The sequence below is a fragment of the Indicator indicator genome, chromosome 1, assembly GCF_027791375.1.
Source record: "Indicator indicator isolate 239-I01 chromosome 1, UM_Iind_1.1, whole genome shotgun sequence".
In the NCBI taxonomy this organism is placed as follows: Eukaryota; Metazoa; Chordata; class Aves; order Piciformes; family Indicatoridae; genus Indicator; species Indicator indicator.
In genome coordinates, this window is record NC_072010.1 from 17,765,505 (window position 1) to 17,783,855 (window position 18,351).

At 38.3% G+C, this 18,351-nt stretch overlaps 1 protein-coding gene across 1 annotated transcript in view; it reads left to right on the forward strand.

Moving 5' to 3' along the window:
* The first annotated feature begins 729 nt into the window (after window positions 1–729).
* CUL5 (cullin 5) overlaps window positions 730–18,351 on the forward strand; it is a 29,907-nt gene continuing 12,285 nt past the window's right edge. The window contains exons 1-8 of the mRNA XM_054384656.1: window positions 730–753; window positions 7,287–7,396; window positions 9,695–9,794; window positions 11,071–11,247; window positions 14,523–14,664; window positions 15,783–15,928; window positions 16,005–16,085; window positions 17,266–17,359. Of these exons, the coding sequence (XP_054240631.1) occupies window positions 730–753; window positions 7,287–7,396; window positions 9,695–9,794; window positions 11,071–11,247; window positions 14,523–14,664; window positions 15,783–15,928; window positions 16,005–16,085; window positions 17,266–17,359 (874 nt within the window). The remainder of the gene's footprint in view (window positions 754–7,286; window positions 7,397–9,694; window positions 9,795–11,070; window positions 11,248–14,522; window positions 14,665–15,782; window positions 15,929–16,004; window positions 16,086–17,265; window positions 17,360–18,351) is intronic.

The window sequence follows — 18,351 nt, forward strand, 5'->3', positions numbered from 1 at the left end:
CCTCCGTTTCTGTGGTTCAAATCCATGGGGTTTTGTCAGGGAGAAGGTATACGGGATTGGGAAGTGAGGGAGGTGGATTGGGAAGTGAGGGAGGGGGTTTGGGCGGGGGGTGTCGCTGGGATGGCCGCGGAGCCGCGAGGGAAAGCAGCCAGCTTTGCCCAGCCACCGGCTCCTGCCACGCCGGAAGTTTCCAGCATCTGCCGCTTGTACCAGGATTCATTCCAGCGGGGCTGCGAAGGCAGACGTCTTGCCGCGACAAGAGCGGGCTCGGCAGAAAGCGGGAGCGTGGGGCGGGCCGGGAGGAGTTCCCCCGCGCAGCGTAGCGGCGGACCGCTAGGGGGCGCTGCAGGCAGAGCGCGCGGCCAGAGCGGCCGCGCTTGACGGCGGGGCTGGCTCCTCAGCGCCGCATCATGTGGGCCGGCCCCTTCCATGGAGCCGGGGCTGCTGCCGAGCGCCTCCTGGGCGGACGCCGCCATGAGGCTCTGAGGGGCGGCTGCGTGCGGAGGACCCAGCCGGTCGCGCTGCGGAGCACCCCGAGCCTGACACTGGCCTCGCCCCCAGGCAGGGGAGCCCAGCGCTGCAGCCTCTGCTACTGCCGCCGCCGCGGGTCCGGCCGGGCGGGCGGGAGGCCCGGGGCCATGTAAAGCGGCAGCGGCCTCGGGGAGCCGAGCCGAGCTCGGGGAGAAGAGCCGCTGCCGCCGGCCTGGGAGGCCCCGCGGGGGGGTGATCATGGCGACGTCTAATCTCTTAAAGGTGAGCGAGGGGCCTGGCGGCGCCCTGCGTGAGGAGAGAGGCAGCGGGGTCCGGCCGACCGGGACTGCCCCGCCGTCGGCTGGGCCTTACGGGTGCCTGGGGCGGCCGGGCCAGGCCGGGCTGAGCGGCGGGTGGGGACAGGGCGCGGGCACTGCTCCCCGAAGTTGTCGTACCCCAGAGGCGGGGGCGCCGGCGGCCCTCCCTCAGGTGAACGGCCTTAGCACCGCGCCCGCGCTCGGTGCGGGACCGCTGGCCTCGGCCCAGCCCGGCCCGGCGACGCTTGGCTGCCAGCACCCCCCTCCCCCCCGACTCTCCCTTCCTAAATACGCGTCGTTGGGAAACAGCGTTGCGTCGAGCTGTGAGACAGGGCACGGTATCGTCCCTTTGTTTATTTAAGACGACATAGGTGGGCAAAAAATTAGTTATAAGTTACACAAAGAGTTGAAAATGTCTTCGCGGTGGGAAGGTGGTGTTATTTGGGTTACCACCATGTTCTAGCTGTTTTAACTACGTATTTTCTGCAAAGAAAAACTCCTGGAAGCCTTTAGCTAACATGAAGCAGGTTTGCTTTTGTAGTCACATGTTTTCAAGCACTTCACCTGCGTTTGATGACAGATGCCAGTCACACCAAGGTGCTACAGATTTGAACACAAGTTTTCAGTATGACAGTCCAGTACTTGAGCCTGTCCTGATACTTGCTGCAGCATGTGTGTGGAGAAAACTCTATGTGGCCTTTGATGCCATGCCAGCACATGGAAGACGGGCCTACTTTGAACAACTGCTACCAATGGTTCCAATAAGTGTTTCTAGAACGTGTGTGTAGTTAGGGAAAGACCTTGGGAAAGCTGCTTAACTTTATCAGTTAGCAATTTAAAATACATATAAATACTATAAGTATAATGTAAGCATACTCGTGTTTTAGTACTGTGTGTTTTGGTTAGATATCATTCTGAAGAAGTGCTGCCTGAATTTTACCAATCCGATCTATTTTGGATGTATAGATTCTTGCCTGAAACTGCTGGTTATATTGCTCCGGGACACACAGTGTGAAGAAATGAGATAAATTGATAGTCCTGTTTCTTCCTGGTATTAAAAAAAAAATCATATTAAAAAGACAATTCCTTAAAAAATCTTTCTTGAAATTGAAATGTAATGGAAATTAACTTTTATCTAGTTGTAATTAACTTCTCTAATTTTTTTAATGCCTAACTGGGTAGTTATGTTTTTCTGCAGGTAAGATTTAAATAAAAATCTAAAATTGAAGAATCCAAGAACAGATTTTTTTGAAGAAATGTACATTTTATGAAAGAGTGTGGATTTAGAGCAGGGCTCAAGATCTGCTTACCAATGTTTTAGTCTATCTCTTTGCTATACGTTTAAGGATTGCAGGAAAGACCAATGCATGCTTTGACAAGACGTGGTTGTACAGCCTGTAGTAGGTAAAAGAAACATAAGCCTTTAAGATTTGTCAGCATTACACTTCAGCAGCTTTGAAAGAATAATAGGTGTACAGTAAGGGAAAACAGAGTCATGGACCTTGATTCTTGCTGCACTCTGAAGCCTTTGTGTTGACTAGTCATGCTTTTACAACTGGCCTTTGAATCATGAATATTTTTCTATTGACAGCAATATAAATGCACATTGTGTTTTAAGAAAAATTCTAGAGACACCTATTCTAAAATAGGCCTTTCTGGTCACTTGGACTATTTTTTAGCACTACAGCTTACTAACTAGTGAGTTTTCTAAAGACAGTCAAGTGTGAGTCCTGCATTACAAAAAAGGAAAGATTATACAATTATTTAACTTTGTTCATAGTGACACAATAAAACAGTGCAAGAATTGGACTAGGTAAGGTCTTTTGTTCCCCAATTCTGCTCATCACAGTGCTCTCAGAGAAACAAATTGTTGATTCCACATTAATTGACAGTGCCTCATGCTGTTTGAGGCTGTGAAATGTACTTCCGCTTTAATGTTCAGGGAAAAAAAAGAGCTATGTCTCAGCATAGTAAAAATCCCTGGTTAAGAATGGAGAGGTGTTAAAATTTTAAAAGGTTTTTCCATATCCTTGCCAAGTAAGCCTTCTTAATCAAATCTAAGTTGGATTCAGACAGATCTTATTTTTGCCAGGATAAACTGGAACTAGGAGTTTTCTCTGTTTTTCCCTCATTCTTGTTCAACTTTCTACATGGTTGAGAAAATGAAGTGAAATGTTCTTCTCTTATTCTAAGTAATTGGCTGAATCCAAATCTGACTGGTTGTTGTAATTTTAAAGGGCATTGTTTAAACTCCACTAGTGCATCATTTTCCTAACTCTAAAATAAATTTTAGTGAGAAACTTATTCTCAGAGAGCCTTCTTTAAATGCAAAATTAGAATGACCAACTGTATTGCAGGATCACAGGATGTTAGGGGTTGAAAGGGACCTCCGGACATCATTGAGTACAACCCCCCTGCCAGAGCTGGACCATAGAATCTAGTGCAGGTCATGCAGGAATGCATCTAGATGGGTCTTGAAAATTTCCAGAGGAGACTCCAAAACCTCTCTGGGGAGCCTGTTCCAGTGCTCTGTGACCCTCACAGTAAAGAAGTTCCTCCTCATGTTGAGGTGGAACCTCCTGCGCTGTAGTTTATATCCATTGCCCCTTGTCCTATCACAGGGTGCAACTGAGAAGAGCCTGTCTGCTCCCTCTTGACACTCAGCCCTCAGATATTTATAAACATATATTAAATCCCCTCTCAGTCTTCTCTTCTCCAGATTAAAAAGCCCCAGGTCCTTCAGCCTCTCCTCATCAGGCATGTGTTCCAGTCCCTTAATCATCCTCGTAGCCCTCCATTGGACTCTCTTAAGCAGATCCCTGTCCCTCTTGAACTGGGAAGCCCAAAACTGGATGCAGTATTCCATGTGAGGTCTCACTAGGGCAGAGTAGAGGGGGAGGAGAACCTCCCTTGATCCGCTGGACGCACTCTTAATGCACCCCAGGATACTATTTGCCCTCTTGGCCACAAAGGCACATTGTTGTCCCATGGATAACTTGTTATCCACCAGCACTCCCAGATCTTTCTCCACGGGGCTGCTCTCTGTGTATGTTGAATCCTGGTGAGATACAACAAATTGTAATGTGATGAAAATGTTGAAGTACTGAAGAGGTAGCCGTTATGTAGTAAGCAAGCGTGTACCCTGCCTGTAGCAGAGGTGCTCTCCCAAGCTGAAGCTGTTGCTTTCCTATAGATGACTAGGTGAATCTCCTAAAGTTTTTCCTTTCAACATATATGTGATTCTGTCTCTTTTAAAGTGAGATGCTTTGTTTCAGGTCATGTGTTGGATTTGTAACCTGTTCCCTGTGTAGTGACAAGATAACGTAAACCAAATATCTGTCATGTGCTGTGAAGACACATGAGTTTTTCTGCAGTTTCTGGAGCAGAGAACACCTTGACTTATTGGAACATGGAGAGGAGTTTCAAGGTTCAGAGGGACCGTAGCATAGAGATCATATTATATTGCATTGCCTTGTTCTATTCTAAGTTTATTTGGACTTCTTAGTCTATACTCTGCCTGCTTCTGAGAGGAACTTCGTGCTATGTGGTAATACCCAAATTGGAAAAAAAAAAAAAAAGGGCAGTGAAACAATTCCACTGAAATCATTATAGTAATTCTGAATACTATCCACCAAAGAGTCTGAGGGGTTATTAAACTCCTGTTTTAAAATAGTGTGTAGGTGCTTAGGCATAGAATTGAAGAATGGGAAAAAAGTAAGTTTGAAGAGAAGAGTTGTAGTATATATTTCAAATAAATTTAGTGTTAAAATGGAGTTTCAAATTGCTGTGAACAAATTCAGTAAAGTTACTTTTGAAACTTAAAATGTTTCCCAAGTGAAGTTATTTTTCAAAGCCATAAATTTTAAACTTCTATAATGGTTACTTAGCCAGGGTATAGTTATCAATTATAATCCATATTTGCAGAGAAGGTTTGGTAAGTGGAGTAATTTTATTTCACCAAAGGTATGACTTACTTCCCTGCTTGCTTTCTCTTGGGAATGATGGTTTGAGACAACAAATTAAGGAAGTTTTGCTCAGAAATTGTACAGGTTCGTAGGTGGCTCAGCAAATTGGAAAATGGGTTCCTTGAGTTATCTAGGTCACTGATGTACGTGTGATTTTGGTAACAACTAAGAATTACCACTGTTTAACCTCTCTTCTACTATAAATGTTGGGTTTCTCATGCATGAGGAATAGATTAATGAATGTGAATGACATGATAGATGGTATTAAGCACTTTTTCTTCAAGACTATAAAATTAATGGCTGTGGAAGCCTTTATGATGTTGAATTATTTATTGACATTTAAGAATAGTTGAGTTGGATTTTTAATACCTTCATTTTATTTACTCTTCTGCTCAATTTATGTGTAAAGGCAAAAATGTGGAGGAAAAAAGTAAAAATAATTTTACTTATATGTATATAGCAAGCAAAGTTCTAAACTTCTGCCACACTTTATGTAGGGAATTCTTTTTAAGTAGGTACGTGCTTGTTACAAGTGGACATGCAGGTTTTTATGTGTGTAGTTCTTACCACGAACTAGGTAATCATGATGTAAATCATGCAAACACTGATGTTTGCAATCCCCGCCTGTCCTCACAGTGTTTTACAGTGAAACTAGTGTTATTCACAAAGATAAAGTATTCAGTTTTTCTCTTCAGTGACTTCCAGTGAATGACTGTGTTACACTTCTCCAGAAATGCAGAGCAGGCTTTTACCTCTTCCAGAAAACTTAAAGGCTCCTCTCTAAAAGGAAAACTTTGAGGATGTTGATTTTACTTATTTTATAATGCCTTTTCTAGAACTTCTAACTGTTCAACAGCTTGTCTTTTGAGTTTATTGTGCTACAAAGACAGAATGGGAACAGAAATATCTGGAAATAGAAACTAATATTTTGCACAGGAATAGGAAAGATTAGAGCAACTCACAGAAGCTTGGAGAAAAATTGCAAAGCTGTGTCTATGTAGGGGAAGCGTGTAGGTGATGATTTTCAAAGATGATGCATTCAGGTTTTTTGTGGTGGAAGAGAACAGGCAAAACTGTCTCTATGAATTGGAAAAAAATTTCCCCTTGTTTTTATATTTTGATGTTGAAAGAATTCCTTACTGAACAGGAACTGCTTCTGTGAGACCCATGTTTAGTACCTGCTGAAATGGTTGGATAATGCTGTGAGGCCTCCAGGTGCTGCTGCTGTAAAAAATAGTTACTGTGATGCCTGTTGTATCATTATAGCTTGAAGATGAGACATCTTTGCACCTCAGAGCAGCAGGGGATACAGTTTCCAAACCGTGCTTATCCTGAATTCTAAATAATGGGTTTAATAGTGAATTTCTATGTAGAAATTAGTCACAAGGAGATGATTGAGAGAAGATGTGCTGCTTGTGGTTATTTATTTGGAGAGGTGTTAGTGGTAGAACAGTGCACTTGTCAGAATTCCAAGTAGTTAGACTGTATTATTTGCTGTATTCAAAGTAAATTGTGGCATATGTAATATTAGTAGCCAAGACAATGATCTGTTCAAAAGCAAGCAGTGCATTGGAACAGAACCAGTAGTCTTCGCCACAGAATTCTCAATCAACGTTTCTTTTAATTGCAGAGTTTTCTTGATAATACACAGAGCTGTAACCAAGTAGAATTACAGCATATGCAATAGAGCCATTGTTTTCTCTTAAAGTTTTGGGGGTTTTAATAATGGAAGTCAGTCTGTATACTGTGGTGAGATTTTTCAGAATGATATGGGAACATTTTGTTTCTTTAGCTTTCCTCTTAATTTGTAGCATTAACTTAAAAAAATTCACCTTGGGTTAGATTTTTGTAATAATCAGAATGGTATACTAACACTTTGTTTCTTTAACTTTCCTCTTAATTTGTATCATTAACTTAGAAAAAAAATCACCTTCAGTTAGATTTTTCAGCACACACAGCATAGTTCATTTTTGTATGCACCAACTGTAGTCTCGTCTGTCAGACTTTACCTGTGACCATTTAACCCACAGGAAGGGAGTCAGTGATAAAACAGCTCCTACACTTTTCTGCTTTCTTCCTTCATCTTTGCTGCTGATACCAAATGCACAGTGGAGAAAAAAGGTACATGGCATCATCCACAGGTGCTACTCCTGATTCTTAGCTGCCATTTTGGTAATGGTAGTTTATTCAAGACAAGTTTGCAAGTTTCCTTCATCATTGGCTAAAGCAGTGAAGCTGACAAGAATATCATTTATGTTGTCCATGCTAGAACTTGTTGCATTGTAGCTAATACAAATGAAGAAGGAAGAAGTTGGCAGTCTACTTCTCTTAAGAAACAAATAATAGCTCTGTCACTTTTAAAAAGTGAAACTTACTGTGAAAAGGCTTGTTCAGCTGTGGTGGTGTAGCTCAAACACTCATTTAAAGACACTTCTGAGAAGATATTTTGACATTAACAATAGATACTGCAGTCCTAAAAAATAACATTAAATAAGAAAGTGTTTTATTGACAAATTTTCTTTGATCCTTTTAGAATAAAGGTTCACTTCAGTTTGAAGACAAATGGGATTTCATGCGCCCTATTGTTCTGAAACTTCTTCGTCAGGAGTCTGTCACAAAACAGCAATGGTTTGATTTGTTTTCGTAAGTAATTTTTTAGTATCTTACATCCTTTTGCATAATGGGATTACAGTCACGGTACTGCTTCTGATACAGAAGTCATGTATGACATGGACTATATGGAAACAGAACAAAAGTAATAGTTGAAGTTTTATTAAGTGGGAAGTGTGCCTACTTCACTGTAAATGGGTGAAAGTAGAGGGGTGTTTTTGAGAACAAGATCTTTGAAAATAGGATGAAGACATAAGAACAGAGCTTTTGACTTTAGGTAGTCATAGTAAACAAGTTTACTGCCCACAAACCTTTTGTTAGAACTTGAAAGTGTTGTGTACTGCCTTTGCAATAAGTTCATGTGAAGGCAGTTTGTATGTGACATTCTCATTTGAATGACTTTCTTCTAAAATAACTTAAGAGTACTATAAAAGTAACAGGGCAATGCAGTTTTACTGGTCTAATTTGAATAGTTTTATACACTAAGAATAATATATTGAATATTTTTCAGACAATTTTCATTATTGTACTTTCTAAAAATTCTGCCATTTTTATCCCAAAAAGCCAGCAGTTGCTTCTTGTTAGGTGAGGATTTTTCCTTACAGTATGTCATGTGACTTTTGCCAACATAACATGGGAGTGAGTTACAACACGTATATCAAAAGTATACCTAAAATAATCTTTGTCTTAAAATAGCTATTTTCCCTCAAATACAGTTGTAGCTTAAATCTGCAGTCTCTCCTGCTTTTTAAAATGTCACAAAAGTTTTTTATTTAAACATAGTCTTGGTGTACCCTGTAGCTTTATTGCTCTCTTCAATGAGGACAGCCTACTGATTCTTTTTACAGCTATCTTACTGCACCTGTCACGCTTTTCTGTCAATCAAAAGGAAAGATAATTTATCGTGTAATGAGTTTTAATATCTTACGATAGCTAGAAATATGTATAGTTAAGGTACAAATTCAGTTCTGAATCATTGCTGTAGTTTTTAGTAACTAGTTCAATAATACTGCATTGGTATTGAAATTTCCCGTTTATTCTTTTTCTTGTACCTGAATTATTTGATGAAACTTAAGTAACTTTCTGGCTAAATGAAGGATATTGGGGGAAAAGATCCCATTCTCCTAGGTTCCTATTTTTGGAGAGTGTTCTTTGTTAAAGTTTTTAGTAACAATTAAAAATCTGTAGATATCTTCTACCTGCCATTTGAGTACAATTATCCAGCATTGCTTTTTGCACTGCTGTCAGAAACAGTGGTATCCGAAATACAGTAACACCTTTTCTGTGTGTGAAAGTTGTGTAAGTCTCCCAAGTTGGGCAGACCTCTATAAATCGTGGGACTACACCTTTGATCTGTGTCAAAAGAATCTTTTTTTATCTTGCAAGCTTTGTCTTTTCAGTAAAAATGAAAAAGATGCTTTTGTATTGAAATAACTGTATTGATTTAATAGGAACAAAGTCATACCATTAGATTATGTGGTTGCTTTCTTTCAAAGATGTGGTGGTGTTATTGAAAGGAAGAAGAACCAGAGGAAAGTAATTGAGTCAAAAAAGGCTTTCTAAGCCAAGTTATATATGATATATGGTTAGGAGCATAATTTGCTTTATTTAGTCTTTAGTATGGAAAGTAGGAGTTAAGTTACACTTGCTGGGCTGCCTGCTAGGAAAAACAGGAATTTATTTGAATGTTGCTTGAAACTCAGTAATAGAATTTTACTTTGCAATGCTGTTTGGCTTTTCTGCAGTAGGTTTCACTTTAAAATGCTACCACTGTCATGAAACCTTTAAGTGATCTTATTAAACTAATTAAAACATCTGTTAAACTACTTGATGTCCCTGAGCTCAAATTTCTCACAAAGGAGGTTTGTTTCCTTTGTAGCGCAAGAATGTGCTTGGACTGTGAAGCTGTGAGCAAAGACTGCATGTTAGTGAGAGCATTTTAGAATAATATGAGTTGAGTAGTAATGCTTGTACTGGCAAGTGATTTTTGTCTTTGTCAAAGAAAAGCTTTAAAAATTGCCCTTAATGCAATCAGGATTATTGAATAGGTACTGAAAACAGATTTGGCTGCTATATCTCCTTCTTGACCATAGCCTTTTTCTCAATAGGTTGCTGTTATTTGCTTCCAAGATTTTCTCCTAGTTTCAGTGTCTTCTCCAAACATATTTGTTTGCATGTATCACTGGGATCTACTAGTACAATATTTGACTATGATAGCTAAAAAATGTATTAACTCCTTAGACATACTTAAATTATGACTACTTAGGCCTCATACATTACAGCATTAAACTTCAATAAGTGTTACTAAAAGATGGATAAATTGTTTTCTAGAGATGTACATGCAGTTTGCTTGTGGGATGATAAAGGTCCAGCAAAAATCCATCAGGCTCTGAAGGAAGACATCCTTGATTTTATTAAACAAGCACAAGCAGTAAGTTCTTTGTTTCATAACTTATATTTATATTGTTAGAAAAATAACCAAATAGTTTCTCACTTTCATTGGATTTAAGTGCATTTGCTTTTCTGTTTGAAATTCTATGATGTTCTAGAGATGGTAATTGCCCTGCGACCTTCTATTGACAAAAAGGAAGACTTAGCCTTAAGCATTTGCCTTGGCTCAGTGTTTTTTCCAGGTCCTTGAAACCGGAGTGGGCAATGATTTTTGTGTTACATTAAAAATAACCACAGAAACCAGCATTATTTTTGTTTATCTAACAGTACTTAATGGAATCTTCCTTCACTTGAAAACTTGAGGCAAAATTTTCTTTAAGAAATTTCTGCATTTCTGTGGTTTTTTTTTAATCTAGCCTTAGTGCTGTGCTGACATGTTCATGGATGGCTTTAAAATAAGCCATATGGGTGTTGTACTAGAAGTATCTATGCTATTGATTCAGCAAGCTTAGCTGAGTCAAATTTTATGGGCTTCCCCCAACAGAAGTCATTAATAGGACATGTCCATGTTTGTAAAATGTATAGCAAAAGATGTTTTCTGTAATAAGGGATTTACAAGAGGAGCTGGTTGTGGAATTAAAACTCCAATATAGGGGTTTGAAAAGGAGAAAATTAAAGTCTTTTTCTAGTAAAGAAATTTGCATCACTAAGACTTTGCTTAAAGGAAGATAGTTTCTTGTTGATTTTTAAGTCACATCAGCGTACTTGCTCACATAAATGCTATGCTGAACTGTGGCCTTTGATATAGTCTGCATTAGCTGTTGTTAGAGAGGTCTTTCCTTTAGGTGCTATGGTAGCCATTGAAAAATATAGCTGTAGTTTCCAAGCTGTAATAAGACATCAATAGGATGCCATTGAATTACTTTTCTCATTGTATGGAATAGAACATAGTCTTTACAGGTTTAATTCCAAAATTTTTTAATGCAGTGGTACCAGTACATACTTTTAGACCAAACATTGTAAACATTGTAATCTTTTTGATTTGCAGATGGCTTAAAAGAAAAAAGTTTCATTTTGAAAATCTAAACTTACTGTTTGCTTGCTCTTAGCTTTTTTTTGACCTTTTAGAAGTGGTCCATGTGTCATGAGTTAACTACTCTCCTAAACTTAATGGCACTGTGTAGATTTTCTTATTCTGATATATCTATATATTTTAATATTATATGGAGAGTTACTTTCAATCTAAGCAAAGCCAATCCATATTTTGTGCATAAAGCTGTTTATAAATTACCTCCTCTTTTCCTCACTTCCTCCAGAGAGTGCTGAGTCATCAAGATGATACAGCTTTACTAAAAGCATATATAGTGGAGTGGCGCAAATTCTTCACACAGTGTGACATTTTGCCCAAGCCATTTTGTCAGTTAGAGATTACCTTAATGGGCAAGCAGGGCAGCAACAAGAAGTCTAACGTAGAAGACAGTATTGTTCGTAAGGTAAGTGATGGCTATTAAGAGTTTTGTTGCACACTGTTCTGCCTACAGTAATAGTACAGACAGGATTCTGTAGCTGAAGGTGAAACCGCACTGATTATAAAATATGACATCACACTTTGCTTCAGTGTGAGGGTCAGAACAACCCACCATCTTTTTGGTTTTTGCCTATGCAATAGTTTCACTCTGTTTCTTTAGTTTTGCTTTGGCTGTTAAGTGTTTTGTTCACGTGATTAAAGCGCTTCTTCCTCAGGCATTCAGTCTGTTTGGGGTTTTTCTGTTTACTTGTTTTTTAATTATGACTTGAATCCTGGGGCAGAAGGCAGGTGTAAATTCACCTCTTGCTTCTATACTTGCAAGTAGCAAGTGTACTTGTATATACAAGTGAGTAGCTTTTCTACAGCTAGTTTATTTCCTGGGCCAAGATGGTAATTTGAGCACATCTCTATGTTTTATAAATGACCAATTAATATTGTCATCTTAAGCTAATTTCCCTGTTTTCTCCAAACTGTCAGTCATATCAATGAAAAGATTGAACATGTAGAATCTTGTGAATATGATATTTTTACTAGTGTATATCAAACAGTATAGGGTTTTGAGTATGGAGCGTTCAGTGTTCTGAGTCACATGAATAATTGTCCTTGAAATTGCCTTAGTTTTTTATTATAAGAAAAAATGGAGCAGACTAGTTGTGAAGTGCTAAGTCCTTTAGTTTAACGTAGTTCATTATCCCTTTTCATTGCAGAAAGTATCAGTAGGGAAATGAAATTTCTGTTTGTAGTCTTTTATTTGGTACTGAAGATCATTTTGTCTGTTTCCCCTATCTTTAGGATGGAAAGAAAGAAATTGTTCAAGTGCATTACTTTGTGCAAGGCTTTTTTTTCTTTACCCTCCTATTTTGAAATCTGATCCTCTATTCCTCTTGAAGAAATGGAAAAGAGGAATCACCAGTTCAAACTACCTTTTTTGTTTTCATTGTTTGTTGGAAAAGGCATGTGATTTTACTAGGGTCTCCAATATCTGGCAAACGTGAACTTTTCTGTGCTGTATGCAGAAGGCAAGAGAACTAAGAAATGAAAGTAAAAACAATGTGAAGTGGAGAAAGTAGGAGAAAAAAACGGTTTTATTCAGGCGTGAAGCTGATGGAGATGTGCATCATCTCTCATGCATTCCAATTAGGACCATCTCAGGATGGGAACCTCAAAGCCCAGAGTCTCCAACCTGTCTAGTACTTTCCCATTCACTGCTGAAGGTCATAATGAAAGACCTAACTGAGGACACATAATCAAATAAATTTTTGTCTCTAAGAATACTCCAATATTTTGAAAAGTAATTGCCTTCCAAGACACATGACTTTGATGTCAAAAATGGAAATTTATCTGAAATTAAGACATGGTTATGGAGGAGTAAAGGATAAGGATGGCAACATTTATTAGGTGCTTGCTGTGTTAAAATCTTTTTAGATTAAAAAGCAAGAATCGAGCCTTTATTTTTAACTTTGCTGTACAACTGGGTCAAGTCACTCTAAGCTAGTTTTTAATGAGTTTATTCACAATTATGGGGTAAAATTTGAACTGGTAAATTTTCTTGCTTCAACATGTTTTTCACTGCCAGTGCAGACTGACAATGAGCATGCTTAAATGATGCTCATAGCAGTTAGTGTCGTGTTTGAAGATACTCTAAGTAACTTACCACACTAACTTGAATTCTTAAGCAAAGGTTTTGTGGCAAACATGTAGCATGCTTTGAGGATCAACCACTGAACAGCTGGTGGAGGTTAGGTAGGCACAAATATGTCAGGGCTTTTTTTCATATTGCTCAGCTGTAGCACCTTGGGGCTGCTGATCAGGTGGAATGCTACATACCTACAGCAGTGTCAGCAGTGCTCATGAAAAAAAACATAAAATCAGACAGTGGAGTACGAAGGGACTCTTTGAGTAATGAGGAGTTTGGTAGCAGCCTCCATAACTAACTTTAAAACTTTGCAGTCCTTGGATAATGTTTGGATTTTTTTATGAAGTGTATGTTACTTTGGGATGTGGTTTAAAGGCCATGGTGGTGTTAGGTTGATGGTTGGACTCGGAGGTCTTTTCCAACCAAAACAATTGTATGATTTATGTTTCTATATATGCGTTACTTGCATATTGAATGTTAAGTAAACCCGAAAAACTTTTTTTTTCCACCTAACGATGGTGTTGAGGTTTTGTTTTATTTATGACCAAGCCTGGCAAATGGTAAGCTATATTTGGATGTTTGGCTCAAAAGTACCACCCGGAGATGGGACTCCTGACACATTGCATTACTGGAATCGATTGATCGATTACTGAGAACTATAGAAATAATACAGCATTCTAAATTAACTTATGAATCAAATGGTACTTCCCTTATCTGACCAGTTCAGTAAGTTAAGCTTGTAATGTAAGTGGAATATTAATTCTACAGTGAGTTCAGACCAAGATCAACTTCTAAGGAAGTTGAATTGCTGTATGTAACCTGAAAATTACATTGTAAATGTAAGGATCTAGCAGTGCTGGTGGACAAGAAGTTCACTGTGAGCCAGCAATGTGTCCCTTGTGGCCAAGAAGGCCAATGGGTATTCTGAGGTACATTAAGAAGAGTGTGGCCTGCAGGCTAAGGGAGGGTCTCTTTCCTCTCTGCTCTGCCTTGGTGAGGCAGCACCTGGAATATTGTGTCCAGTTCTGGGCTTTACAGTTCAAGAAGGACAGGGAACTACTGGAGAGAGTTGAACAGAAGGCCACAAAGATGATTAGGGAACCGGAACATCTCTCTTTTGAGGAGAGGCTGAGAGACCTGGGACTTCTTGGTCTGGAAAAGAGAAGACCAAGAGGGGGGGTCTCATAAATGCATAGAAATACCTAAAGAGTGGAGATCACGAGGGTGGGGTTGGGCTCTTTTCAGTAGTGGCCAATGATGGGAAAAGTGGCAGTGGGTACAAACTAGAACACAGGAGGTTTCACTTGAACTTAGAGAAAAATTTCTTTGAAACAGGCTTCCCACTCAGGTTGTGGAGTCTCCTTCTTTGGAGACTTTCAAAACTCCCTGGATACTCCTGTGCAACCTCATTTAGGTGAGCCTGTGTTAGCTGTGGAGGGGGGTGGACTAGTTCCGTTCCAACGCCTTCCAGAGTTCCCTTCCAACCCCTACCATTCTGTGATACTAAATTGTTTGATTTCTGATTTCTTGTGTTTCTTTTGTGTAAACTTAGATCTGAGCCTGCCTTTCTAACAAGTTTGGTTTTTTTTCTTCCTAACATACAGCTCATGCTAGATACATGGAATGAATCCATATTTTCAAATATAAAAAATAGACTTCAGGACAGTGCAATGAAACTAGTTCATGCTGAAAGACTAGGAGAAGCTTTTGACTCTCAGCTTGTTATTGGAGTTCGAGAATCATATGGTATGTCTTGCACAGGCTAATCTCTGTTGTCTCCTGACTTTAATAACTGAATTTCCATCATACAAAATGGACACGTGAACGAGCTCAATTTTGTTTTGTTGTTATGTGATACTGTTTAATTTCTGTCTAACTTCTAAGTGATCTAGCTACATATTACTTACTGTAAAATGAGTGTTTTTGAAGAGCAAACTACTTTTGGACCTCTTAGGGTCACAGATATTATCTGGTGTCTGTGCTCCTTTCCATACTGTTTCTGATTCTTGAGACAGTTTGAAGAAGAAATGCTAAACAGGCCACATATAACACTATGTTTTCTTCTTTGCCGAACAGATCTGTCTATCTGCAGCTTCTCTGATGTTTCAGTTTCTTCAAAGTTCTGCAACCTTTTGAATTAAACTTGTGGTTAATATATTCAGGTGGCTTTATAGATGTCCAATTATAATTTATTTTTTTTAAGCATGTTCCATTTAAGGACTGATTTTATTATTTATTTCTTTAACAGTCGAGAGGAAGGTGGAATTGTTTTTTCCAAAGAGTGCAAAGCACTTCTGCATAGCAGTAAACTCACTGTTTCCATTCGTGTAAAACAGGAAAAAAAAAAAAAAAAAACAACCCAAACCAAAAAGAGCAGCAAAACAAACAAATCTCCCACAGTGCGGAAATAAATTAATAAATCAATGTCCAAATGAAGACACTAAGATTGGAGTAACAGTGTCTAAAACAAGCTGTTCATTCAGGTGAAAAATTTTTTTGTTGAGGCATTATAGTGAGGTTTTTGCTTGCTTGGTTGCTTTTTTTCCTTCTTCCTCCCCCTCCCTCCCCCCCCCCCCTCCCCCCCAGTTTTGCAATTATATGTGTATTTCTGGTAAACATATTTGAATCTCTAAAATGCTGTATGCATTTCTTTCCATAGTTAATTTTCTATAGTTAAAAATGTTTTTGGAGCAAAGACTGGACAATTTTTGTAACCTCTAGGAATCAGAGCATATTTATAGGATTCTTCAAATTGTTCAATGTAGCCATTTAGTACAAGACTCACTTGAATGAGAGAGATTTGCTGATTTTTAACCATGTGAGTTTCTAGGACTTGAGAGTAAGTTTGGACATTCTCTTTGCAGTGAACCTTTGTTCTAATCCTGAGGATAAACTTCAGATATATCGGGATAACTTTGAAAAGGCATACTTGGATTCGACAGAGAGGTTTTATAGAACACAGGCTCCTTCTTATTTACAGCAAAATGGTGTACAGAATTATATGAAATATGTAAGTAAAAACTGTGTTGTAACTCTCTACTGAAACTGTTGGTACTTAAAATGATGGTTGGTCTACTTTTGCACAGGCAGATGCTAAACTAAAAGAAGAGGAGAAAAGAGCACTACGGTATTTAGAAACAAGACGTGAATGTAACTCAGTAGAAGCAGTAAGTATAGATGTGTGGAAAATTTGTTGTATTTTACAGTTAAAATGTTACTACACTGCAGTTTTTGTGTATGTTACAGTATTATTTGGTAGCAGTAGATTGATGTAAAACTGTTGATTGTATGGATTTTAGTCATCCATTATGTATTTTTCTTGCAAAAATCTGTATTACTTTCCTATCTAGCAATTTACAATTTCCAAAGATGTGTAGGTCAGAATTTAAGATAGAAGGGCAGGTTTTAATTCAAATTGATTTTTATTATTTCATTTTGATTAAGGTATGATTTTTTTTTTTCCTACTCTTACCAGCCAGTAAGAATGGTATTTGAAAATAAGCTAGCAGATAATGGCTCTTTTAGAATTCCTGAAAGAGTTCTTGTTCATTGCAATCAACAGGTGCAATAGAAATTTCATTACAACTGTTCAAAATTTCGTTAACATTAGAATGAAATATGGCCTTTTAATATAAAGGATATTATTTATTTTTTTTTCTTCCTCTTCCCCACCTTGAGCAGTATTTTACATCATTCAGATTCTGGAGAAAGATTTAACTGCAGTGAATAGTTCATGAGTATGCTGAAATTTGTTGAGGAAACAGGTTGTTTTAAATAAGAACCCTTCAAATCTGTTTTCCACAGTGGATCAAAATCTATTTTGTCTTTTGTTAACTTTTAAGTCTTTCATTTTTCACAGCAATAAATTGTGACCTGTATAAAGAGGCTGGGAAAAAAAAAAAAAAAAAAAAAAAAGGTGGTCCTGACATGTACAAGCAGTCTCTGTTCCAGATCTACTCATAGTGTCTTGTTCAAGCCTGGTCCAAATAGAGTATGCTGGAATGAGAACTATTCTTAGCTCTTGGATGTATACTTGGAAACTAAGTAGGGTAGTTGATGTTCCGAAAGTGAGGGCTCCCTTGAGAGAAAAGAGGTGATGGATATGTGAAGCTCATTACTGGTTTGAAAGAGTTTGCCACGTTTACTTAGACATTTTGAAGAAATGCAATTTCCTTTATAGATTTTATTAAAACTTTCACATACTTTCATGAATCAGTGAATTATTTTTTTTTATAGATCATAGTTGTTGAGAGCAGGCTAGATTTTGTGTCATGGCAAACTTGAGACAGGTCAGGCTTTGGTGTTCAGACAGCTAAATGAGCTACTTCTGTGTTTAATATATTTCAGCTGATGGAGTGCTGTGTCAATGCCCTGGTGACATCTTTTAAAGAGACTATTTTAGCTGAATGCCAAGGCATGATCAAACGAAATGAAACAGAAAGTAAGTGAAGCTTCAAGAACTGCTGCAGCATCAACTGTGTATAAATAGATTTGTTTGTAGATATATCAGATTACTGATGTTAATAGATGGAAGCACTGTTTCATAGATAAGATATTACTGCAGGTGGGCACTTTTATCTCACAAGAAATTGCCATCATTGATTTCTGAAATCTATATGTCTGGTACCCTAATATGAATATCTGGATAACTCATCCTCTTTTTGTGTTCTGCTTTCTTTATTTTTCCCACAACTTATTTTCCTCATGCTGACTAAGTCTGGTAAATGTTGCCACTCCCCCTTCATTGCACCCCCACAATCATCTTCCCTTCTGGAAAAGAAGCATCTCTTTACAATGATGTTTTTCTGAAAATCAGGGAGAATTTTTTCTTATTCTGATTGTTGGTGCAGGTCAACAAACAAAATCTTTTCAAGTTTTTCATATGGTTTTATAGCCAGTATGTCACTGTGAGTGTTGAAAGTTAGCTCTGCATGCCTTTTGAAATTTTTCACAAGTCTGTTGTTTTTAACTCCACTGCCATAAAATGAGAGGTGTAATTCAGAAGTCTTGTGTTGGTCCTGTGTGGTAAACCAAACTAAACAAGTCATTAAAATTGAAAAGGAAAAAAAAGTGAAATCACAGGTTATTTTTTTTTTTTTTGAAGTCTCTATACTGCAGCCAGGGAACATTTACTAATGTCTGTGTGAAGTGTTCATTTCTGTGGAAATGTAAAAACTCTTTTATGACAGAACAGTGTAGAAAATACTTCTAAAGCTAACATTTCAGAAAATATTTGACCTCAAAACTATGTCATACCGATCTGCTCATCTAGCTGCATGATTTCTGGCAGTAGTCCAGAGCTAAATTTAGAAAGCCGCCAAACTTCTTACAAGTATATATTACAGTCTTTGGGAGAATACAAGAAGCTTATTTAAATGCAGAGCTTCAGAAGGGTTCATCTGCAGCATGCAAAACATCTTCGTTTAGAAACAC